Source organism: Coptis chinensis, chromosome 6 (genome assembly GCF_015680905.1).
Source record: "Coptis chinensis isolate HL-2020 chromosome 6, ASM1568090v1, whole genome shotgun sequence".
Taxonomy (NCBI): Eukaryota; Viridiplantae; Streptophyta; class Magnoliopsida; order Ranunculales; family Ranunculaceae; genus Coptis; species Coptis chinensis.
This window is the reverse complement of record NC_141461.1, coordinates 100,271,682-100,296,786: the sequence shown is the minus strand read 5'-3', so window position 1 is coordinate 100,296,786 and position 25,105 is coordinate 100,271,682. Positions and strand designations below refer to the sequence as shown.

General features: G+C 36.5%; 3 protein-coding genes across 4 annotated transcripts; all 3 read right to left on the bottom strand.

Moving 5' to 3' along the window:
- Window positions 1-7,844: 7,844 nt before the first annotated feature.
- LOC147496146 (heavy metal-associated isoprenylated plant protein 9-like) lies at window positions 7,845-9,934 on the bottom strand. Its single transcript, XM_086564945.1, is given in 6 exon segments — window positions 7,845-8,255; window positions 8,258-8,493; window positions 8,880-8,970; window positions 9,084-9,256; window positions 9,351-9,546; window positions 9,650-9,934. Coding segments are annotated over 6 exon segments (969 nt in total). The 5' UTR covers window positions 9,671-9,934; the 3' UTR covers window positions 7,845-8,003.
- Window positions 9,935-12,044: 2,110 nt separating this feature from the next.
- On the bottom strand, window positions 12,045-18,873 carry LOC147496145 (IAA-amino acid hydrolase ILR1-like 5). The gene is made up of 5 exons (XM_086564942.1): window positions 18,416-18,873; window positions 18,199-18,324; window positions 13,872-14,186; window positions 12,879-13,007; window positions 12,045-12,619 (listed from the first exon to the last, which is right to left on the bottom strand). The coding sequence occupies exons 1-5, from the start codon at window positions 18,743-18,745 to the stop codon at window positions 12,206-12,208; spliced, it is 1,314 nt and encodes a 437-aa protein (XP_086421068.1). The 5' UTR covers window positions 18,746-18,873; the 3' UTR covers window positions 12,045-12,205.
- On the bottom strand, window positions 18,871-22,475 carry LOC147496144 (IAA-amino acid hydrolase ILR1-like 3). Of its 2 annotated transcripts, none has more exons than XM_086564943.1 (6): window positions 22,032-22,475; window positions 21,835-21,960; window positions 20,830-21,144; window positions 19,945-20,073; window positions 19,241-19,683; window positions 18,871-19,023 (listed from the first exon to the last, which is right to left on the bottom strand). In XM_086564943.1, exons 1-5 carry the CDS (start codon window positions 22,359-22,361, stop codon window positions 19,294-19,296), a joined length of 1,290 nt encoding a protein of 429 aa, XP_086421069.1. In that variant the 5' UTR covers window positions 22,362-22,475; the 3' UTR covers window positions 18,871-19,023; window positions 19,241-19,293. The 2 variants fall into 2 exon arrangements, with proteins under 2 accessions (XP_086421069.1, XP_086421070.1); XM_086564944.1 differs by having other exon boundaries at window positions 18,936-19,023; window positions 19,241-19,693.
- Window positions 22,476-25,105: the final 2,630 nt, after the last annotated feature.

Genomic DNA, 25,105 nt, shown 5'->3' with positions numbered 1-25,105 from the left:
TTGGATTTTGGATTTTGATTGAACTAGGGTTTGAAATTTGTGATAGGGTTTGGAGTTGGAGAAGAGAAGAGTTCGTCTGAAGCTATTGGCTATTGGCTATTGGGGTGGGCTTTGTTTTAATTTTGTGGGTGTGGGAATTTTGACTGGAGAAATGAGAACTAGGGTTTCAATTTGGGGATTTTGACTTGACTAATCTGAGTTGGCATTGACTATCCAACTCGTCAAGGGGCACGCACCACTCCAGAAAAATTAAATATGACGTCATCCATATAACAAAATATGTCATATCTTACTAACGGTAGCAACCCAGCTAACAGTTGCATTTGGCATTAGCAAGTTGAGGGTTTTTTTCGCTTAGAAAAAAGTTTAGTGAGGTAAGTGGTTATCGGGGGCAAGTTCAAGGGTGACTTTTGCCAAAAATCCCCAAAAATATTGCAGGCTTCACACTTCTCTGGAACCCAATCATAATCCAAACCAATGTCAGCATCATTCCCTTCTCCTAGTTTAACAGTAGTGGATGTTGGAAATCCAACCCGTATCAACAACCACACACACTCTTGCATATGTGATTCGTGTTCGATTCGCCATTGATACTTGATAGATGAAGTGTTCAGAATAATAGTCTCAACGCTCAAATAAGCAAATTTGTTAGTGGTGATGCTAGAAGAGTTTAAACATGTTTGTAATGGGGAAACCAAGAAGGAAAAGAATAGAGAAGAATGGAGGCTAGAATAATAGGGTTAGAGAGTTGTTAATACTCTACCCATTGTTTTATCTATTTATACTTGACTTACTTGGGTGTCAAACTACTCAAAACAGAAACTCCAAAATACGTATCCACACTTATAGAAACGTGGGATACTTTATATACTTCAACACTCCCCCTCAAGCTGTAATTACGCAAACTATGCAAATTACAGATTGGATTGCAAAAATAAACGATAAGAATACTATAAGAATACTTCTCCCCTTTTCACATAGAACTGTCTTTAGTTGAAGAACTCGAACAACTGTTGAGATGTTCTAGAAAGTGAAACTGTCGGTGTATGCAATGGCCTAACACGAATCTTGAAGGTGTACCCGCGATCCACATCTTTGAAACCATAACACCGGGTTTGATGGCACGCTACTTGGTTGTTGTTCACTCCATTATTTGTTATGTTTTGTCATAATAAATTGCAAACAATAACAGTGATTTGATATGCACTTCTTGGCTGCTACTATCAATATCGCTATTTAAGTCAACAAAATACTGTTCTAGGTACTCCTAAATACTGAAAACCATGAGTGCAGTTTTGGCTTGACTGCTACACCGAATACTAAAAGTGCGATTTTAGGCTTGACTGCTACCTGAAACATACGTGCAATTTAGGCGTGACTGCTATCTGAAACATACGTGTAGTTTAGGCTTAACTGCTATCTGAATATTGAAGAGTCCAGTTTAGGCTTGACTGCTACCTGAAACATACTGAAGATTGCAGTTTAGGCATGACTACTACGAAACATACGTGCGGTTTAGGCTTGATCGCTACACGAATCATCGATAAGCTGCAGGTTTAGGCATGATTGCTACACGAAACATAATGCGGTTTTAGGCTTTAGGCTTGATCTGCTACACGAAACATAATGCAATTTAGGCTTGATATTTATCCTAATAATACTAAATCAAGAACTGAATAGTGGGGATGTCATCTTGTTGAGATGCAAAGGGTAAAAGCCCTGATGGATATGCCTCAGTATGAGGGCGATGCCCTCATGAAGTGAGTTTGCTAAGGCATGATGGAATATGGAGACATGAGTACTCTTCCTCATACGTCTCCATATTCTCCTTGCCTCATATACTACTGAATGTCTTCATATCTCCCTATTCCCCCTCGAGTTGGAATATACAAGTCCGAGTTAGAACATACAAAGACTTGTCTATTCCGACTTAAACTTGAAACAGAGAAACCCAAATACCAACCCAATAAATAAACTAATTATCCCTAAAGTTATGCAACCAACCAATACCCAACTAGCCAATACCCAACGAATACTCTGTTTATCAATACCAATTGTGGAAGCTAGAAACTCAAACATTCATAACGACATACAAACAATACCACCCCTCCAATCATGCTAGGAGACAAAAAAAAATTCGAGTGCTTGAGGAAGTAGGGCGGGCGCCCCTCACAGAAACACTGCAAGAGTGTAGACGCCCCTTGCATGATGCCCATACGGTTCCAGAGAAATCCAATAAAAACAAAACAAATAATCTTTTCGAACTTCTCATCAAACAATCCAACTACTGATTTCAAGCACATAGTAACAACTAACAATTTCTTTAAAGATGTGGAACTTACAAGGACGTGATGACATTCTCCTTGCCGTCGAAATCAATATTGCAAACCAATACTTTCAATCAAGAAACCCAATCATTGTAATAAAGTGTCTGAAACGTGCAAGTTGTCGAGAAAACCAAGATGAAATAGAAGTCTCCAATCAAGATACCAAAGTGGAGAACTTCAAACAATCTGAACCCAAAGAATGCGAGATCTGAGAGATCTAAACTGACTGGAAGCGTGCTGCGCTAGCTTAGGAAGGCTTAAACCGGCGTGTAAGCGCGCCTTCCACTAGAAACTGCGAGATACAAAGCCCAGAGTGCGTGCACGCCTATCAGAAGGCTAAACCGAGCGCGTGTGCGTCTCGTCTAATACTAACTTCAGATACTACGAGATACAGAGATTGCGGAATAAGGAGATATGAGGTTTAAACAATACTAAGAAACTAATATCTTGAGAAACTTCGGATCTCTCTCCCAAGCATTCTTCAAACAAACTTTAAAACCAAAGAAGAAAAACTTCGTGAGAAAGATTAAAACTTGAATTGAACACTATATCTTGAAAAACTTAAAAAGAATTGATTTTTTTTCTTGTATACTTATTTTGAGGGTTACCTCCCAAGTATACCATTTAAACTTAGATTTGAACCTGATGCTCCGATACCATATTAGTAGTGATGCTAGGAGAGTTTAAATATGTTTGTAATGGGAAAACCAAGAAAGAAAATAATAGAAAATAATGGAGGCTAGAATAATAGGGTTAAAGAGTTGTTAATACTCTACCCATAGTTTTATCTATTTATACTTGACTTACTTGGGTGTCAAACTACTCAAAACAGAAACTAATCCTAAATACGTATCCACACTTATAAAAACGTGGGATACTTTACATACTTCAACAAAATTAAAAACCGAGCCCAACTATTATACAAAATTGTTTTTGTTATGAGCGAAATTTAATAATAGCTAATCAAAAAGAAAGTTGAAAAGGAAAGATAAGGAAAGATAACGACTTAGTTAGGTTTCAACATTTTTATATTTTATTTATATATGAAAATAGTATGTTTATAGTATAGAAAACCTAAAAAAAATTTGGTTCTTGTGAATTAATAGATCTCCGCAAACCGGGGGACACTTCGTCAGCCTTCTTTGGCTCCATGCCCCACCGTCGCGGATTACAAGAACTCTAACACTTAACACTGTCAATTGTTCTTTTGGTTTCTGCCTTTTTGCCTTTGCTGTATATCACGTGGGCTGCGGCATGGTACTATGGTAAGATAAATGGTACTTTCCAGTCTTTGAAAAGTGATTAGCCACGTTTGGTTCACATGTTTTGTGGGTCCTTCATTCTATTGGATCTGACTCAACTTATAAGGACTCCCAAAACGCCCAACACTGCTAACGTGGATATGCTACTTTAAACCATACACATTACACTGCCCAGTACCCAGTACCCACGCACAAAGGAGGGTCATTGTCAACTAATCCATACGTTTTAAGCTTTAAGTAAAACATTCACGTGATACTATTTTCTAATTTCCCACTCTTTATAGAACTTTTTGTAAATCTATCACTGGAATGAAGACATAGTCAAGTGGAAATGCTAACAGGCAAAGCACGCTAAGGTGTGAGTTGCATGAGTATATAACACATTTTTTTGTCTTATGAGCATTTCTAGGTGGTGGAGGTATTAACTATATGTTTCAGGCTAAAATTTGAGGTAAGTATTTACAAAATTTAACCAATTTTAGATAGAAGCAAATAACAGTTGCAAATTTGGAGTAAGACCTACTACCTGCGACACTACTTTATCGCGTCAGATTGGGAATGTCGCCCCAAATTGAAATAATAATAATAATAATAATAATAAATCACTTAACATTGGCCATGGTGTGCAATATTGTCACTGCTGCATCTGCATCCGAAACTGCAAATTTGATACCTCCACATTTACCTCCATCTAGAAATGGTTTTTGGCGAAATTACAAAAATGATAGAAACAAATATGCAATTGATGCCTCCACCTAGGAATTCTCTAAGGTTGAGTCCAATGGCTCTCTATCCCCTTAAAAGTAGAGCTAAAGTCAACATATTTTACTCTCTATCATTAATTTTCTCTGTATATATACAAAAGATTTTACTCTCTATTTTTAATTTACTCTCTATATATATACAGAGTAAAATATTTTGTATATATACAGAGAAAATTAATGATAGAGAGTAAAATGTTGACTTTAGCTATACTTTTAAGGGGATATGGAGCTATTGGACTCAGCCTAAGAGTTCTAATGGAGATGGTTGAGCTAGTCAGTAACAGTCCTACTCATTTAGGAAATTATGTGGGAGATAAAGGGATTGAGAAGTTATGGGAATTTGTTGGGGATGCACGCGTTGTTCTTGAAAGGGAATCTGAACGATATTTGTCCACGACAATCATCATCAGGTTAACGATATTTGCCCACAACAATCATCATCAGGTCCACCCCAATCAGATCTCACTATTTCACCAACGAAATTGAGAGAGGAAAAGTTGAAATCATTTTACGAGTGAACTGGTCTCGGTATCATCGGTCTCGGTGTTATTATTTTGTTTATGAGCTAGTTTCACAAGAGAAAAAAGGAATCTCCACCAGATGCGGAAGTGAACCTCGTCATTAATGTTAATCAGGGACGGAGCTAGAATTCTAATCAAGGGGTGCGAGATTATGTGCACACCCCACCACAAAAAAAAAAACCGTATGCAATTTTTTTATTTTTTTTTTGTCAGAGGTCTAAATAATGAAGATCAACAAAATTATACATTTATTTCAATTCACAAAACTAGAGTGCGTTGACTACTAAGAATTTAATATGGACTGATGAAATTAACTACTTAAGCACTTAACTCATTAATTTATACTACTATGTCTATATATATCTACATAATCTAGTACACAAGTCTACAACAATTCAACAAATTATTAACTTCCTATAATGTTATAAGTCTATATAACATTATATAGACTTATAATGTTATGTTATATAGACTTATAAAATATTAACATTTGAAAATAAAAAATACCTTGTTTTATTTTTTGTTTTTTTTAAGTTGAAATTTTATTGTTAATGATAATGAGTTTTATAAATAATTAGGACAAGCATGTAACAAGCTGCGTTGCACCGCAAGTCCTTTATGAAATTTTGTTTTTTGTTTTTTGTTTTATTTATTTATTTTTATTTTATTTTGGATTGAGATCTACCGTTTGTTTAAGAATTGAGAGTGAAAGAAAAGAATGAGAGCATACGAGTTTGTTATGGGTGATTATAATTATACAAACTGAGTGGTTGGGCTTTGGGCTTTTGCTATTTGTTTTAGACTTTTAGGACACATTTGTCCATCTTTAATGGTTTTGAACTCAAAATAAATGATAAATGATAATTTTGTAAGGGCAAAAAGAAAAGTAAAAAAAAATTAGTTTATTGGAATGTTTTTTATTAGTTTTTTTTTCATACTATTTCTTTTGTTGATAATATTCTTACTATAGTTGTGAAAATTTTGGGAGTGCGATAGTGGAATTTTGCTAAAAAAATTAAAATGCAAGTCTTTATAGTTTTAAGATTTTTCTAAACAATTAGTTATGTGAAAGTGAAATTTTTCTGTGGCCTCCGGACACGCACCCCTATATCCGCCTCTATGATGTTAATTCTAACATATAGGTAGGGGTGTCTCTTTTTGCCGAATTTCCAATTTTTCCGAAATCCGACCCGAAATTGGTCTGGCTCTGGGTGTAGTTTTCATGGGCCGATTTTCCGATTTTCCGATTTTAGAAAATTCGAAAAAAAAAATTGGATCGGATTTGAATATAATTCTAAAATCCGATCCGATCCAAAAATTCCAAAATTTTCGATATTATTGCCAATTTATTCAGAAAATATATACTTCTCTCACTATCCACTTGATTAGATCTCGACCGTTCATTCATTTTCTAGTTTTTTACTTCCAAAACAAAACAAAAACATAACAGAACCGCTTACTTCCCCACTTGAATTGGACCATTCTACGGTCATTACACCGTCTGCCATAACAACAATGATATGAAAAAAATGTCTTTGAGTCATACAATGACTTCGGACCAATTCAAAAGCCAAATTCAATAGATAGAATATTGTGTAAAGCTACTTTCGAGTCCAAGACCATAATCCATTATTTATGCGGACACTTCACGGCTTCAATTTCCACACATGAAAAAGATTGAAACATTACAAATACCCGGACCTCAACGAGAATGCAATGCTTGCTATTGGTGGTACGCAAGTTATTTTTTCGATTTTTTTTTGGATCACTTGTTTGAATGAAAATGGGTTTTCTCAAGAAACAAGTCGCGTATTGTTGTTGGTACATTGGTGTTGTGGACATGGTTTTCTCCCTACAATGAACATTTGCATATGATATTCCAAAATAATTGAAAGTAAAGAGATCTTTGAAAATTTACCAAGTATTCGAAATTTCCGAATTATTCAGAAATTTCGAAAGTTTCAAATTGGAAATATATTTTGAATCCGAAAAAAAATTGGATCGGATTTGGCTAGCATATTAGGTTCCGAAAAAAATTTGGAAAAATTCCGAAAGAGGTTAATCCGATCCGATCCGATCCGAAGTCACCCATACATATAGGCCATATATGGCTTTGGCTTGCATGCAACTTCCCAAGCGCGTTGCCTATTAGGCACCTCAATGGAAAACCGACAAGATTGTTGTATGCCTATATGTTCAAGTAGGTACAGAGCCGGGCAGTATGTAACGTAAGGATATGGAGTGTGAACTACAGAGTAGGATTAGACGTCTGTATTGTTTTATAGATGGGCTCCCTAAAGATAGAGAGCTAAGGCGTCATACATACATAGGACAATTGAGAACTGTCAGGCACTATGGCTGTCCACATTGTTTGTGGCTTCGTGCCATCAAAATGATTATGAAAGAATCATATGAGCAATTCACCACAATTTTATGTCTTCGCTCTTCGGAGTTGCGTATAGGACTGCTGCCAACTGACAAATTAAACTCGTCTAAGCTGCAGTCTCAAGTCTCAACCATTCATCGTTTTAGAAAGAATACTGCATGTCTTGACTTACTTTTATCTTGTAAGAGAATATGAAGTTCACCACTGAACGTACCCTCAATTTCGCAATTGTGTATTAGTAACTTCTGATATTCAAAAATATATAATTTAGTTCTTTTTTGAGTTTATTAGGAAATGTATTGATCAATATAGTCCAGTAAGGTTTCTAGTTAAGTCAACAGCCGATGCAACCTGTTTCCTGAAAATGTTCATTTAACTTGTTATTTGTTAAATTGTGGGACACACTTCGAAATTGGAGTAGCCCGCAGTTTTACTTGCTTATCAAATCCAATGACTTAGCAGTTAGCACCATGCTCATACGCTGATTCGGGGAGGGAAGGAATTCTGTCTTTTTCGGTTGACCAAATTGTGCTCATGCTCATCATTTTCGGAAAGAGATCGTTATTACATTGATACAAGTACTATTTCTTTATACAACTAACAATAGATTGTAGTATAAGTTTAGGAAAAGTGTATTCTAAAACAAATTTAGAAACTAGAATCTATTCTTTTCATACAAGAGAATGAAGGTTGTTACCTACCTTCTAAGTTATTATATATATTAACTTTCATTCTAAAGCTGGTCATGAGATGCAACATGCATTGGGATTTTCATCACTGAAGATCTGAGGTGGTGGGATTCTCTCAATCACATAAAGAGGTGGATAGTAATACATCATTCTTGCATTTCTTTCTTCAATGTTGAGCTCATCCAATTTGTGCTCTTCCTTGCTTTCTTCGACCTTTTCTTCTTTAGCATTTCCCTCTTTACTTTCAGCACTTTCCTCATTCTTCTTTTCTTCTTCTGGTTCCTTGTCTTCCTTTTTCTCGGCATTTTTTCTTCTTTCTTCTCTTCAGGCTTTGGGGGCTCCTCTGCCGGCTTTTCACCTTCTTCTTTCTTCTCTTCCCCCTTCTCTGGTTCAGGCTTGGGCTCAGGGTTTGGTTGGGGTTGAGGAACAATCCGGGCTTGCTTTTTAGTGCGTCTATAGACATAATCAACAAGGCGTTGAGCGTCCATAGTCCCTGTAACTGTCACCTTGCTTGTGTATGAATCCGCCTCGGCTGTTTGGACACCTGGTGGACAAACATATATGAAACCTTTAGTCACAACTAGATTAATTAAGATACAAAACATGGTTAATTGGTTACTATTAAGCTCCAGTACACTAAAATTTGTAACTTCATGTATAGTGGATATATAATGCGTGTTATAAGACTATTAGCATGTCCCAATCTTGGTTGTGTAACCAGTTGTGATTATTAGAACCTAGAACTAATGTAATATCATCATGAATGAGTTACAAAAACATATATAATCAGATTAACCATTCATGCATGAAGCAACTATAACTAAGCAATTATGTATATGGAATTATTGAAAATGGATCTCGTCAAGTACTCCAGACATTAGATAAAACCGTTAGGTAACAAAGTACGAAAGGAGGATACTTTGATTGTACCTCTCATCTTTAGTATCTTCCTTTTGAGTTGTTGAGCACAAGCCTCACAATGCATATTTACATTCAGTTCTACAGTGATTAATCCATTAACCTGAAAACAATAAAAGCAAACAAAGATTAGTCTCAGATAAAGCCATAATTAATTACTACATAGCGTTTTTCATTTTATTTTTGTTTTTCTGTTTAATTGATGGAATAAGAGACCTGTGATGGAACCAATTGGGGTGTAGGTTCTCCCTCTGCAGCTGGCAATGGAGACAAGATAGTAGCTCTTTTATTTGTTTTTTTTTGTATCTTCGTACACAGAGCTTGAGGATCTACTACACCCTTTACTGCTATATGGTTCTGTGCCATATCTATAGCAACAGCTTCAACTCCTGTAAACCAACAACAAAGGAAAAAGCCTTAATATCAAATGAACTATATATGAGACACACAAATCCTTACTACAAGGGCGACAAGAGCACATACCTCTGATTCTCATAAGAGATCTCTCTATCTTCTTTGCACAACCTACACAATGTAAGTCTACATACAAGACAACGGGGGAAGGTGGTTTTGGTTCTTCTTTCTTTTCTTCTGCTTTCTCATCTTTCTTCTCTTCTGCTTTCTCTTCTTTCTTCTCTCCTGGTTTCTCTTCTGGCTTAGTTTCTGGTTCAACTTCCTCCTGCACATATCAACATAACACAACCTCATGATCACTTAAACAATACAAAACCTTAACAAAAGCAATAACAAGATGAACTATGCAATAATAACAGCTCACTCACCTGTTTAGCTTCTTCACCCATTATACTTCTTAATTAGCACAACAAGAATAAGATCAAGAGTTCTCTTAGTCAACAAGAGAATGAATTAAGTGGGAGACTCAGCTAGAAGGAAAGAATGTTTTATTTATACAGAAGTTTACTGGTAGTTGAAGGTCGGTGCTCTAATTATATGATTTAAAGTGGCTCAGTGATTCACAAGCACATGCAATGCAACTAACGCCCTATGGAATCTGTTTCTCCTATACTTAAATCTATCTTTTTTGTTTTCTTCCTAAGGCTGTGAGTGAGAGAATTAGATAGGTGGGGGAAGAATAAATAGGAGGGTTAGGCAGATTTATAGGAAAGTGGGATGGTTATGAAGCCAAACAAAGTGAGAGAATTTCAATACAAATGTCCTAATGATGCCACGTGGCACACTATTTGAGGTGCGTTGTGCTTTTAATTAATCCGTGTGTGGATTACTTTCTGTAGAATGTAGATCTAAACAGCACAAATCACCTGCCATGTGAGCAGCACTAATTGCAGTCTGATTGGTTATACTTTGGTCCTTAGATTCTAATGGTCCTTTTCTTTATTGGCTTCTGCATTCAGTTCATCAATCAGAGATTAGTAACAATATGTTGCATTTTCATCCTTCATCTCCCTGTTTCCTGCAGTTGCATAATTACTAGTTATGGTCATATGATTCTCCTGCGCGGTTGTGCTTCTGCTCTTGCACAACAGTTTCTGTTATAGGTACAACTGCACGAGACATGCTAGTTATGCAATGTTGTAGCCACAGAGATAAGTAGTTGCTTTGTTATGCAACCACTTGGAGTAGCATTTTGATGTTCGCGAAACTTGTAGAAAATCAAAATGTCTTCATAGCAGATATGGCCTATGGGTTCTTTTCTGTTTATTAACTACGCAACAATAAGTAGATAGATGGAAAATGACCCTTTGTAAAAATTGACCGACACACGTACACTAATCTTCCATCTTCTCTTGTTTATGCAAAAATGTGGTCGCGAAGGGGTCAATTTTAGATGCTGACATGCATCTGAAGGTCATCCACTCTTCCACTGTAATCCACTTCATATCACACAGCATTGGCGACATTGTTAACAAGTACACAAGTCGAAAAGAAAATGTGTAATGTAATAGATACATATCTAAAGGCTGATCTGAAATCGGATATGATTTACGGTTTCAAAACAATGCCTTCAAATGTCATCATAGATTATGTTTAACATCTCATGTCTGTTATGCATGCCATGAGCCGTGATTAAAGAGATTAACTAGATAATGAAGATTAAAGAGACTAATTAGAGTATACCTTAAGGCTTAAGACACCAAAACAATGTCAGCATCAATGCATGGAATGCAGTGATACATTTTGAATGGACGTCTTTTTTTTGTCTGTTTATGGGGATTAGATATAGCGTGGGGACTTCAAAGTGTGGGATGTGGATTATGGAGGTTCGAAAGCTTAAGCTCACATGGGTTGGTAGTCTTAACGTAGAAATGTTTTTGTGTGTCGAATTAAAGTTTTTCCTACGAAAACTTGATGTCTGGAACAGTCATTTCCTTTTTTGTAACAGTCATTTCTCCTTTCTAGCTCATCCAACCTTATCCTGATTTTGCCTTTCCGCTGAATATAGTCATAATTTTTTTAGGTCCTTTCGGTATCAGCATGAAAGTACTCAGATTGTGACCATACTCACCTTTATGAATGTATTAGTTACAATTTTCTTTATCTCACGCTTTAATGTCGATGCAAACTACCATTAAGTTTTTTAACTGCTGGGGTGGTCGAATTCCGCTAGCATCAAAGAATTACTGATCTCATTTAAAACAGACTAGCCAATTAAAAAAAAAGTGTTTTCAGCTAGAATGTGGCAAGTGGCAACACGGTTAGGTTTGTGGAGCTAACTACCAACCCAAAAAAAATGACAAAAAAAATTTATCTAAACTAACAAACTTCTGCTATAAGTACTTCATACCAAGCGCAGTCCGGAGAATTATGCATTGCAAAGTAAAGTCAAAAGCAGAGGATAATTGCTTAGTGTTGTAGTTACCTTGAAACTTGTTCCTTAAGTTATTCTTTTCTGAAAACCTGTTCCTGTTTCACTTGTAACTTTCAAAATGTTTACTCATGTGACTTTATTATAGCGCGACCATAAAACTGCATCAAGAAGCCGAAAACAACAAAACAAGTGAGTTTTTTCCTTTGTTTTTTTCTGATTTTTTCCCTGGCGTTTTAAGATAAAGAATGTATAACAGATACAACATTTTAATCGCTATATAATAATACACTTTGCCAACTCAAATACTTTCACCATCTCATTATCACAGCTGATTCGTGGAAGACACAAATGCTTTCGTTTTAGTATGTTTAACCTAAACGTCACAGGAATTATGGAAGAGTTGCAGTTCTTATCAAGTAATAACTCACCCAACCAAGAAAAAAGAGCAAGTCATGTAGTGAAAATTTACAATTAGGCTTTAAGTAGTTAAAGCCTCATTTGAGATATCTTACATAATATATACAAAAAAGTTACTGTGGACTATGTTTCATTACAAAGCTCCTTGAGTTTCAATACGAAGATCTTTTTGATCAACTGATTCCCATTGATCGTTAAGATATATCTCTGCAAGTGCAGTATGAAGTGCGGCCCCAAGTGGAAGGACATCTTCATCTAAAAAGAAGTGTGGGGAATGCGGTGAGTGAACTGAACCCAAGTTCTCATTTCTAATTCCAATTCCGAACATTACACCAGGAATAACTTCTTGATAGAAACCAAAATCCTCGCCTGCCATCACCTTGTTAGCCGCTGTGACATTCTTCGGACCAAGTAAGAGCTTGCCAACCCTCTCCACATGTTCGTGCAAGATCTCATCATTGATAGTAGCAGGGTAGGCTGGATACTCCTCTTCCAGGAAGTCAATGTCAGCCTTACATCTGTGTACAGCTGCCTGTCCCTTTATGACCTGCAATGTGCTCCATAGATATCAAGAAGAACGTAGAAAAGATGAGGTTATCTCATGTAGGCATTTCCTTCATTTAAGAAGGGAGGCAGTCCAAATTCGTTTAGTGAAGCCAAATATACAGAAAGTGCTATAGCATATAGCACTTGTTCTAAGTATGATGTTCTCCGACTTATGTATTTAACGGTAACTTTGGTGCCTTTCACCACCCATAAAGATATACAAACAGAGAAAGATCCCAGGTATTCTGGATCTTGCTTACCTCTTTCAGTCTCCTCTGGAGTAAGTGCAGACCATCTGTGGTAAGACTTCTCAAAGTGCCCCCAGGTTCAGCAGACTGCGGAATTACGTTCATTACTGTTCCACCATGAAAATAAGTGACAGAGAGAACCTACATCAAGAAATTAAAGCTTCAGTAATAAACTGCATAAGTTAATATTTAATCTATATTGCAGATAAAGTAGGCTTAGAAACACCGATATAAGGCTACAGAAAATTCTATCATCAACAATTGTGTTTAGTGCTATTCTCTTACTCTCCATCTGTACTTGTCTATCCTAAACATCGAAATTCAGTTAGAAAACCGTAGCTATTTACAACAATGCATAAAAATGTATAGGGTATTAAGGGTGTCAGAAACCTCAGAGACGATACAGACTTTCAGACAGGCGTCCAATTATACAGACTTTCATAAATCAAGCAATGTTGAACAAGTTAAGGGGAAGCAGCGAACATCAATGCCAGTCCTTTGTCACCTAAAGTAGTAGCTTGCTCCAATGTGAGCTAGTTCGATGATATCATCAAACAGTGTGGTATGAAATTTATGGAAATGCCAATAGTCCAGGAAGACTGAGTTGAAAGGTTTGGGGTCAAATATCCTTCATGCTTAAGTGGCCAGCAAACTCATTTTTCTAACGCTGAGACAGAATACTCCAGCTAAACCAGGGCAAATTTACTTTTAGAGAGCCAAACCAACACATTGAAGAGTCCTGGTATAATATATGACTCTTCAAATGGCTTTGCAACACCACTGAAAGTTGGAATGTTAAAACAAAACTTCCTATTTTTATTTTTCGAAATGGCATCATTGGATTCTACCTCCAAAAAGGAGGAGATATAGGGAACCAATTATACTGATTTTAGTACAATCATTAGTAACTTTGTTCTGCATCGTTAAATACAAGACACTGCTGAAGTTAAACTAGATAGCTAGATAAAGCTACAAGTACCATAAACACATACATTAAGGACATACATTGCTCTGAAGGGGATCCGTTTCTCTTGAGATGATTTGTTGCAGGGCCAAAATGGCAAATGATGCAGCAAGTACTGGATCGACATTTAAATGGGGATTTGCAGCATGTCCACCTTTTCCTTCTATCTTGACTTTAAAGAAACATACAGCAGCTAGTGCAGGTCCTGCAAGGGACTCTATGCTTCCTGTAGGGTTTTGGTAGTCAATGTGCATTCCAAAGATTGCTTCAGAATCGCCAAGAGCACCTTCCCTTATCATGTATGATGCTCCAGCACCACCCTCCTCTGCAGGTTGGAAAATAAGTCTCACGGTCCCCTTCATCAAATAATATACGAAGATGAGGATTTCATTTGATTCATCTATGTATAAATGTCCAAGCTGGGAAAAAAATTACTAAAACGAAGGAAGTGTAAACTAAGGCTGCAAAGATTCACAGGAAACAAATTACAAGATAGCAGTCAATTAAGCCAATACCATACAAGTAAAATTAAAAGCTCAATACCATCATGTTTTACCAAGAAATAAGTAAGAAAATTCAATGAAAGTGAATATGAAATGGACATAACAACTACTCTAATGGTTTTTGTGAGGTCGTCAAAGGTGGACTGACACAAGCCTTCTAGGACAGGCTTATCTAGACTTTTAGGCACATGTGGTGCAAACGTGGTCAAACGTTAGTTGGAGCTTAAAGCAGATGAATGAAACAAATAACCCTATATCCAACTTCAAAGTAAGCAACCAAACCATACGCTGGAAAAATAGATAGCAAAAAAAAAAAAAAAAAGTAAAAAGATAAAAGAATGCATCACAATCTGTTGACATTTTCGGGTTTTTGGCATCAAAATCTGTTGAACTTCTCAAAAGATTGCAGAAAGTCATGGACAACAACATGATGACTGCTAGCTCTAATGAGTTTATATTTAGGAGGATAGAAATTGCTATCTAGAAAGGAATTGCAGCACAATTTGTAGCGCGCTTGTCCTAATTGTTTGTAAATTTCGTTATGAAAAAAAATTATAAAAAGTGAAGGGAAGCTGAAATACCTGTTTGTTTTTGCTTGGTAAGGTTTAGATGTACTAAAAAGGGAAAAAAGTGAAAAAAATAATTTGGTATGAGGAGTTGCCAAAGCAAATCCTCGTTTACATTGTATCCTCATGGACAACATTCCAGTGAAGAACACAACTATGACAATCTAGAGAACTTCTCATAGGGGGCCTCCAATTTATGTAGCCATGGTGGCCTCCCCTCAAACACCAATGATTCATATAAATATAAAGCAGCTCCTGCCTTAGCCGGTGTGTCTGCCGAGATATTCACCTCCCTCCATACATGAGAAAATCTGATAGAAGAAAGCTTTTGTTTGCATTCTTTCCATCTTGCCTGAATCTCCCAAGGGACATTGTCAGAAGTGAAAGAGTAGATTGTTGATGTTGAATCAGCTTCTACCCAGAGATGAAGCCTATTTTTGCTGATGGCCAAGTCCACACCTTCCATGACAGCGTGACATTGAGCTATATCATTAGTACCAATGCCCAAATTTTGCAGAAAGTGAAAAGACAAGCTCCTTCAGAGTCTCTGCAACATACGCCTATACTCAAAATTCCAGGATATACGAATGTGGCACCATCAGTGTTAAGTTTAGAGATGTTGAGTTCCTGTGGGATCCAAAACCAAAACTTTATCTGAGGCGCTTGCTTACGTCTAGGGGTTACATTCCAGAAGTTTATAATCTGTAATTCCGAGTTGTACATGGTGGCACAATTCAACCAGTTGGGACAGAGAATCTAAAATTTGATGAATGGTTTGCACACATTGAAGTTAGGAGCTTTGTCTTCAAAGAATACAGAGTTCCTCAACTTCTAAAGACTAGCCATCCCTATAAGAAGACCAGAATTCCAAATTTGTTTTAGCAAAGGACTCCAATTCTTCGACATAAGTATGGCATCAGTGAATCCTTGTAAAGGTTGTTGAACATTGAAGTGTGTGGACACTGGACAACCAGGTCCAAAGTTCAACAGCTAGTGGGCATTGCCATAAGAGACGGTGCAGTGATTCCTCTAAAGCTTTACACAGTCTGCAAGAGGAAGCAAGTCTTATGCCTGATTTTTGAATGTAAACATCAGTGGCAGCACAACCATGTAACAGCTTCCAAGCATTGGCAGCAGTCCTTGGGTGTATATAAGAGTTCCAAACCTTTTTATGCCATCCCACCTTCTGATTTTCCTTTTGTATGCTTTCAAAAGCTGACTTCACGGAGAAAGTGCCTTCGGATTCTAGTGGCTTCACATTGAGTGTTGCATTTAATAGCATAACTAGGTCTGACTCCTATTGTTTCCAAAATATGCGAGGATCTAAGGTATAGTAATTATGTTACCTGTGATAATCGCTGAGAGCTTGGATCTGCATCCCTTGAGATCATTGTAATTAAGTTAGCTGTATGAGCTGTTGTTGATGAGTTGGGCTCCAACCAGTTGTCTCTCTAAAAGTCTTTTGTGTTACCATTGCCAATAATCCATTGGCTGTTAGAACTTAGTAGTAACTTCAAATCGTGCCGCCCTTAAACCTGGCCGGCCATACGGTGGATGGTTTGTAATATTGAATGAAACTTCCATCTATATCCATGAATTTGTGTCTCATTAGGAGAGCAAAATCATCATTACCCACTAGCACAGACCAAGCCAATTTCATTAGCATAGAGAGATTGATTTCTCTCAATTTTATAATTTCGAGGCCTCCTTATAGTGGTTTGCATGTTTTCTCCCAGCTCACAGTATCAGTTCTTCTTTTGGTAGGATCACCAGTCCAAAGAAAGTTCCTCGTGATGCTTTCCGATTCATTTATGACAGACATAGGCCATTTGTAAACAGCCAGGTTGTAAATGCACCTGTGGGCATACCACATCACAGATTTGAAGTGAATACTTATTCCTTGAAAAGATAAGCTTTTACCCTTCCAGCAAGAGAGTTTCTTCTTGATTTTGTCCAACACTGGACTAACCATCATTCTAGTGACCTTTCCTTTCCTTGACATACAGACATCCCCAAATACTTCTCCGGCAAAACACCTCCAATAATACTGAGTTCTGCTATAGCTTGTTGCAATTCTTAAACCCCAAAGGCAAAAAAGACATAGACTTTTCCACTAACACTATAACAGTAAAAGTTTAACCAGAGAAGAAGCCCCAAAGGGCTCCATCAACGACCGTAATGATCCGTCAACCCATTCAAAAGTAGAAAGATTTCCCTCCAAGGTGAAAGAGAGATTGAATATAATCCTAACTTTTATCTAAAAGAAGTAAAAAGTAGTAAATTACTGAAGTACCCTCAAAGCACTCTATATATAATATGCACTGACCAGTTGAGAAGGAACAATATGATCTCCAAAATGCAATGCACGCTTATTAAGAAACCATGATTTCTGTAAGAGAAACTATGCTGCACATGGAAGTCGATCAATTGTGTCGCTTCGTTGTCAACATGTTGGCAGCATTGTTCCTTCTCTCTGACCAGTGTGTTGGAAAGGCACCTAACCCGCAAGAGGTATGGTAGTGCCCATTTTAGTCACACATCAGCTAGGAAGCTGTCCTAGATCCTGGATATATGGTAATGACCTATCATGTACTAGTGTTGCACCTTTGAGGAAAACGATGTGCATGATTTTTGGCATTTAGACATGAGGAAAGAGTGTGCTAAAAGTTCAATGACAGTTGAAGTTGTTTTCTAAAATAATGTCGCAATCCAATTGAGCAAATATTCAATGATGCCTCAACAGAAGGTAGATCAAAATAGAAGCAGTTGGACAACAAGGCCTTCTTTGGTGGTGTTTTTCATCCTAGGAGAGGGTTGATCAATCTGTACACCATGGATTCATGAAATTCAGTAATTTTATTTCAGCCTACAGCTTGACAATTATCACGACTAAGAGCAACTCCGTTTTTCTAGTAGTCTAGTAGTACCCATACTTCAGTTTTCTCTAAAACCCAACACACCTATTTACTTATACTCTAACAGCAGAATTTGCATATCTCGAGCCTACATTCCCATAACCAACACAATCCCCTCATTTCATTTAAGTTCCACCATTTTTTCTGTCAATATTGCTATTTTCAATTCAGAACCTCTTTCTCAGTAAAGGAAAGTGGTCCATTATTGCATATAAAATCTATACATGCCACTGACCATTCTTACATTTGGAACAACAATGGGACAATTTCATACAAATACAGTCAAAAGAAACATGTGTTAACTACGCATTTATCATGAAATGTAACGTAAATGACATAAACAATGGCACTGGAAAAGATACAAGCAATGTGCATAGTAGTCACCTTAAGATAATCTCTCCGTTCATTAAGCAATTTCGCAGCTCCAAGTAGCATAGTCACATGAGCATCGTGTCCGCAACCATGCATTTTACCATCAACTTTACTCTTATGTTCCCACTCTACAAGCTCCTAAAAATCAACAAACACTCCAAAACTCAAAATTCAACAAACTAACATACAACTCAACAAGATTATAAAAAAAAAAGGTTCTTTATTATACCTGCAAAGGAAGAGCATCCATATCAGCACGAAGTGCAACAACAGGGCGAGAACCATTGCCAATTTGAGCAACTAGACCAGTTTTAGCTAAAGGGTAAGTGTAAGAGATGCCAAGCTTATCTAGTTCACTTCTAATAAGTGCACTAGTCTTAAATTCTTCAAATTTAAGCTCTGGGTATTCATGAATTTGTCTTCTTACTGAAACTAACCATTCTTTTTCTTCCTTTGCTGTGTTCATAAGTTGCAGTGAGTAGTTCTCACTGAACTGTCCATGAAATGCAACACAACAAAAAGCAAAGAGATGCAAAAAGAGAATTAAAACAATACCCATTACTCCAAATTGAATAATTTTGAATGGGAAGCATGAATTTTATTCCAAGAACTATTAAAAAAAAAAAAAAAAAATTGCTTTGACTCTGTTTGTGAAACATTTTTAAATTGAAACAAGAACACGTCTTTGTTGGGCTTTTTTATGGGCTTTAAAAATATAGGCCTTATTAGTTGCTCAATATAACGATCAATTACACAATCACCATCCAATTCAGCAGAAGAATGTGACAGCTCAACATGACAAATCAGCAAACTAGTCATACATATTAGTATATTACACTAGCGTGAGCAGAGAATTGGAAAGGCGTGGAGAGTGGAGAGGCAGAGAGAGGAGGGGAGAAGGAGAGATTGAAAAGGCGTGGAAAGTGGAGAGGGAGAGAGAGGAGTTACTGACGAAGAAAAGGGATGAGTACAGACAGAAACCAACCCCCACATACCCCAGGCTCAGAACTCGCTGATTACAAGAAAAAAATTACCAAGTTTTGTATTGATTAACAGAATTGCACAAAGAAAAAAGTAATTATGAAGTTTTGTATTGATCTCCCACAACTAAACGATATTTTTGGTCAACAAATTATGTTGTTCATCAAGATAAATCTCTGCAAGCGCAGTGTGGACAGCAGCCCCAATGGGAAGGGCATCTTCATCAAGGAAAAAATAAGGGGAGTGTGGCGAGTGAACTGAACCCAACTCCTCATTTCTGATTCCAATACTAAACATTACACCAGGAATCACTTCTTGATAGAAAGCAAAATCTTCACTTGCCAACACCTTGTTACACAACTTGACATTCTCGGAACCGAGTAAGTGCCTGCCAACCCTTTCCACATGTTCATGCAAGGTTTCATCATTTATGACAGCTGGGTAGACTGGACGCTCCTTCACCTTCATGTCAATAATAACCTTACATCTGTGTACTGAAGCCTGTTTTGTGACCACCTGCATCCAGCTCCATGCATATCAACATGATTAATACATAATTTTATTTCATGCAGAAGTTGTTTCTTACAATTACATAGAACAAACACGTAATGGAGAGAAATATACTACTAACTTTAAGCAAGTATATCCTGTTCTAAGAGAATCCACAAATATCTTCGGCAAACTCTGTCATACACTAATATTTCATAAGCATCACAGGCTTGATCAATCAGTATGTGTTTAAGCGAAATAGAAAGGTCAATTATGGATGATAGTTACCTCTTTCAGTCTCCACCGGAGTCGGTGTAGGCCATTTGTTGTAAGACACCTCAAAGTGCCCCCAAATTGAACAGATTGGGGAATCACATTCATTGCATCCCCACCTCGAAAGTAGGTAACAGAGAGAACCTATGGAAGGAAAAAAAAAATGTTAAGCTTCAGGCCTCTAAACAAGTAGGCTTCAAACATACCAATATAGGCAGGAAACCAGACTATGACTAACCAATTCATATAAGCATCAATGCATCATTATTTCCAATTTGCAGGTTATTAAAGACGTTAGAAGCTTTTATAAACTAAGTAAACCAAAATTGTATGCAAAGGATTGTCGTTAAGCTAGGACGTAGGAACATACTCACCAATCTCGTCTATAAGAAAATATTGTAATACAGTCCTGATACCAGAGCAAAGTAAGAAGTTTACGAGAGGTTTTATCATGATAATTTTCTATCTGTCTTCTAGATTTGTAGTATAGGGGTCCCAAGAGTTGGTCCTTTTGTGCAATGAAGTGGTACAGAAGCTGTATTCAGAATGTCACTGACAGGTTAGTACAATAAATAGGGAATGCCAAGAGCCTGCATAAGAATAAACTATGATTACTATGCATTTCCTCAAAACTTTGGGACCAAATATTCAACATGCTGTAGAGGTTTTTAACGTCTTTCTAGTTTCTTCTACTGCCAGGAGTAAACGCATGGTAAAATCAATTACGTAGTTCCATATTTTTCTCTTCAGTGGTAAAAAGGGATAAATAGGTTAAGCTAATAAGAATGATGTCACGTTGACACCAACTTTTGGACCGCACCAACAGCGTTCTCACATAAATTAGTTGCAGAAAACATAAATATGGCATTAAATTCAAAGTACTTGGTTGCATGTCCATACTTCACTATTGAGGGGATCCATTTCTCTTGAGATGAGTTGTTGCAGTGCCAAAATTGCAGAGGATGCAGCAAGTACTGGGTCCATGTTTAAGTGGGGCTCGGCAGCATGCCCACCTATTCCTTCTATCGTAACTTCAAAGATACATCCAGCAGCTAATGCAGGTCCTGCTATGGAAGCTATGCTCCCAATTGGCTTTGTGTTGTCGACATGCATTCCAAATATTGCTTCAGAATCCCCAAGGGCACCTTCCCTTACCATATAAGACGCTCCAGCACCACCCTCCTCTGCAGGTTGGAAAAGAAGTCTCACAGTTCCCTTCATCAAATAATATAACAAGTTGAGGATTCTAATAGACCCGGTGATATAGAAATGGCCAATTTATACTACATAAATGCAAACTATACAGTGTCAATTTTATCTCAGGTGAAGGAAGGTTGCACTAGGACAAAACGTGATCAAGTGTATGTCCTACCAAGAATTTCAATCCTTCTTCCTCTTTAATTAAACTTCACACTGGGAGCTTTTTAATGTAGAAACAGAGTAACCTTATATATATGGCTGTGACAGATCTATACAATAAGGATTCAATATTATGCTTTTAGCCGAAGATGCTCTGAGTATTCTACATACAAGGTTGCACCATTGTTATATATAACTCAACCACAGATATGCAAAGACTCTAAATAAGCTACACAGGGGAGATGCAAGTCTCTTGGAGGGCTAGACAAATCGAACTGACTAAGGCTTCCTGCAACTAAGTTAACTTATTGGAAACAAAGAAGAGCATAATCAAAACTTATAACGAAACCACTCCGAAAATTATTGCAAGAGAATCATACAATTCATAAATGCTGCATTTCAACATTCACGCATGTTACTTTGTTGGAACTCCTTAGATCCCTAAACATCACAAGTGCCTACAACTCAAAACAAAAGCAAAGAATACATTTCTATTTGTTTCAACTAATCAATAAAACAGTATAAAACCCTTAATCAAATAATGACCTTAAGATAATCTCTCCGTTGATTAAGCAATTTCGCCGCACCAAGTAGCATCGCCACATGAGCATCGTGTCCACAACCATGCATTTTACCATTCACTTTACTCTTATGCTCCCACTCAACCAGCTCCTATAAATAAAAACTTCAAAACAAACAAAATAGCAATTCAAGTAAAATTAAGCAAATGGTCTTTATTATACCTGCAAAGGTAGAGCATCCATATCAGCACGAAGCGCGACAACAGGGCGAGAACCATTGCCAATTTGAGCAACTACACCAGTTTTAGCTACAGGGTAAGTGTAAGAGATACCAAGCTTATCTAGTTCTCTTCTAATAAGAGCACTAGTATTAAACTCTTCAAATTTGAGCTCTGGGTATTCATGTATCTGTCTTCTTATTGAAACCAACCATTCTTTATCTTCCTTTGCTGTGTTCATAAGTTGTACTGAGTAGTTCTCACTGAACTGTTCATGAAATGCATTAGAAGAAACGGGGAAAATGAGAATTAACAGAAGAGTAAGAACACCCATTTACTCCAAAGGCAATCAAATTATTAAAATTTTGATTGGATTGATCAGTGGGCAAAAGCAAGAACTCGTTCAGTCATGGATGGATAACTTGGTGGAGCCATAAAATATCGGCGATATAATTTAAAATATTGAAATTTATTACACTTGTACTGGACATTTCCGATATTTCTATATATTCCAATTACTTGACACGGAAGATACATCACATCTCGACACATCCATTATAGTCAGTTAGTCACTAGCCTTAGCACACGTGGTTCCCACGTAGGTACTCTCTCTCTTATTTTTTTAGGGTCATATTACTGACGGACCCAATTTGTGTTGGGCGGACTCCCACCAAAAAAACAATTATTACAAGTTTGCTATTAGTTTCAAAAAATCTAAAAAAAACACAATTATTATAAGTATGCCATTAGTCCAAAAAATTTGAATTAAAACCCAAACTTAAACGGAAATTTGGGTCGTTTCGACTAAGTTAAATCGACGGCTTGGCCACAGCGTTTGGGACTTTTCCCAAACGATCCTACCACACCGGCAGAGCCAAAAACGTAACTATATATTTTTTCAAAGTTCAAATCCTAAACAACATGGCCACATTTTGGACTAAGTTTAAACGGTGTGGCCATATCGTTGGAGACTTAGTCCAAACGGTGGGGCCGTGTCGTTTGGGATTTTTCTAAGTCCAAACGGTGTGACCATTTTTTCTGTTCAAATTAAACGACACGGCCACATCGTTTTGGACTCGATCCCGGTGTAGTCAGTATCGTTTAGATTTGAACTTTGAAAAAAAATTCAAAGTTCTCGTTTTTGGGCTCTTAACCCGTGTGTTGTGTCGTTCGACTAAGTCCCAAACGGTGATTCAAGTCGTTTGGGATTTTTACCAAAACGACTGCTAGGTCGTTTGGACTAAGTCTCAAACGCAAGGCCAAGTCGTTTGGGACTTAATCGAACCCAGCAGCCGGCCGTTTAAGTTCGGGGTCAATTCAAATTTTTGGACCAATGGCATACTTGTAATAATTGTTTTTTTTAGATTTTTTAAAACCAATGTTACACTTGTAATAATCGTTTTTTTGGTGGGAGTCCGCCCAACACAAATTGGGGTCCGTCAGTAACAAGTACCTTTTTTTATCTCCGCCCACCTACCGTACTAAGTCTATTATTGTTTTATTATGAAAAAAAAAACTCACTATTTGTTTTTCATTTATTTTAACCCCTTAGATAAACACTAAGTCTATTATTGTTTTATTGTGAAAAAAAAAACTCACTATTTGTTTTTCATTTATTTTAACCCCTTAGATAAACGGTTTTACATTTGAAAATTGGAATTTAGAAAATCTCATTAAACCTCTTCGTTTCCCTAACGTTTTCGCATTCCCCAATAAATAAACAGGCACGCCTCCATAACTAATTAAACTTCTTCAACACCCTATGACAATTTATCAAATTGAAGCCAACACTTCAATATTATTTCTATCATTCTTTTGCCTTATTTGGTTTTTCTATATTGTTTAATTTGGTGTAAAATTCTCTATCTATCTTGTGTAATTATTTGTTAAATAAATCTATTGAAATTTCAAGTTTGTGACATTGTTGTTTGGCCATGATCTACTACGATGTTATGGGTGTAGGACATTTTTTTTATTCTTCCACTCTTCCTCATGTATTTATGGTGTTTTGTCTTAGATCTCTTTGTATGTAAGAATCTCCCTCACAACACTCCTATGTTTCTACTTCACTTTGTATTTATGTTCTTTTTATCAATAAAATTCAATTAAAAAAAAAAGTTTGTGGAGAGACTATTCAAGAAAGAATAAAGAAAATGTTAGGATTAATTTTGACAATAATTGTTATCTTCTAAATTTTTTGTTATATAAAAACAAAAGTTTGTGGAGGAAACTATTCAAGAAAAAAAAAATGTTAGGATCTCCCTCACAACACTCCTATGTTTCTACTTCACTTTGTATTTCTGTTATTTTTATCAATAAAATTAAATTAAAAAAAAAAGTTTGTGGAGAGACTATTCAAGAAAGAAAAAAGAAAATGTTAGGATTAATTTTGACAATAATTGTTATCTTCTAAATTTTTTGTTATATAAAAAAAAAAGTTTGTGGGGAGACTATTCAAGAAAGAAAAAATAAAATGTTAGGATCAATTTTACAATAATTGTTATCTTCTAAATTTTTTGTTATAAAAAAAAATGTTAGTGGGGGAGACTATTCAAGAAAGAAAAAAGAAAATGTTATGATCAATTTTTACAATAATTGTTATCTTCTAATTTTTTTGTTAAATAAACTAAACATTTGTATTCATATGAAATAACGTAAACAAATCATATCGATCTATAAGATGTAACAATTTTATTGGAACTTTGCTTAGGGCTTGAGCCGCCCCTGATTCTAATCATAGCTGGAATGGTTCTAATCTTGACTCGTATTTAGTGCGAATTCAATTTCCGCACGCATGTTACCATTACGTGTACTATAAGATATATAACCAGGTGTAAGACAACCATGTTATTGTAATATATAGTGTGTGATTGCATATGAGCTCACCTAAAACAAAAGAGTTACCAGATGACTAAGGTAATCTATAAGGAATACAGACAAATAAACCATTAGGTCTGCAGTAGTTCTTCACAGGAGCAAAAATGTTGCCAAAGTTAGCCTAAGTATCTTTTGGGGAGATTTTCCATTTAGATCACCAAAAAAAAGTTTCTAAAATGCATTTATTTGATACTTAGTAGT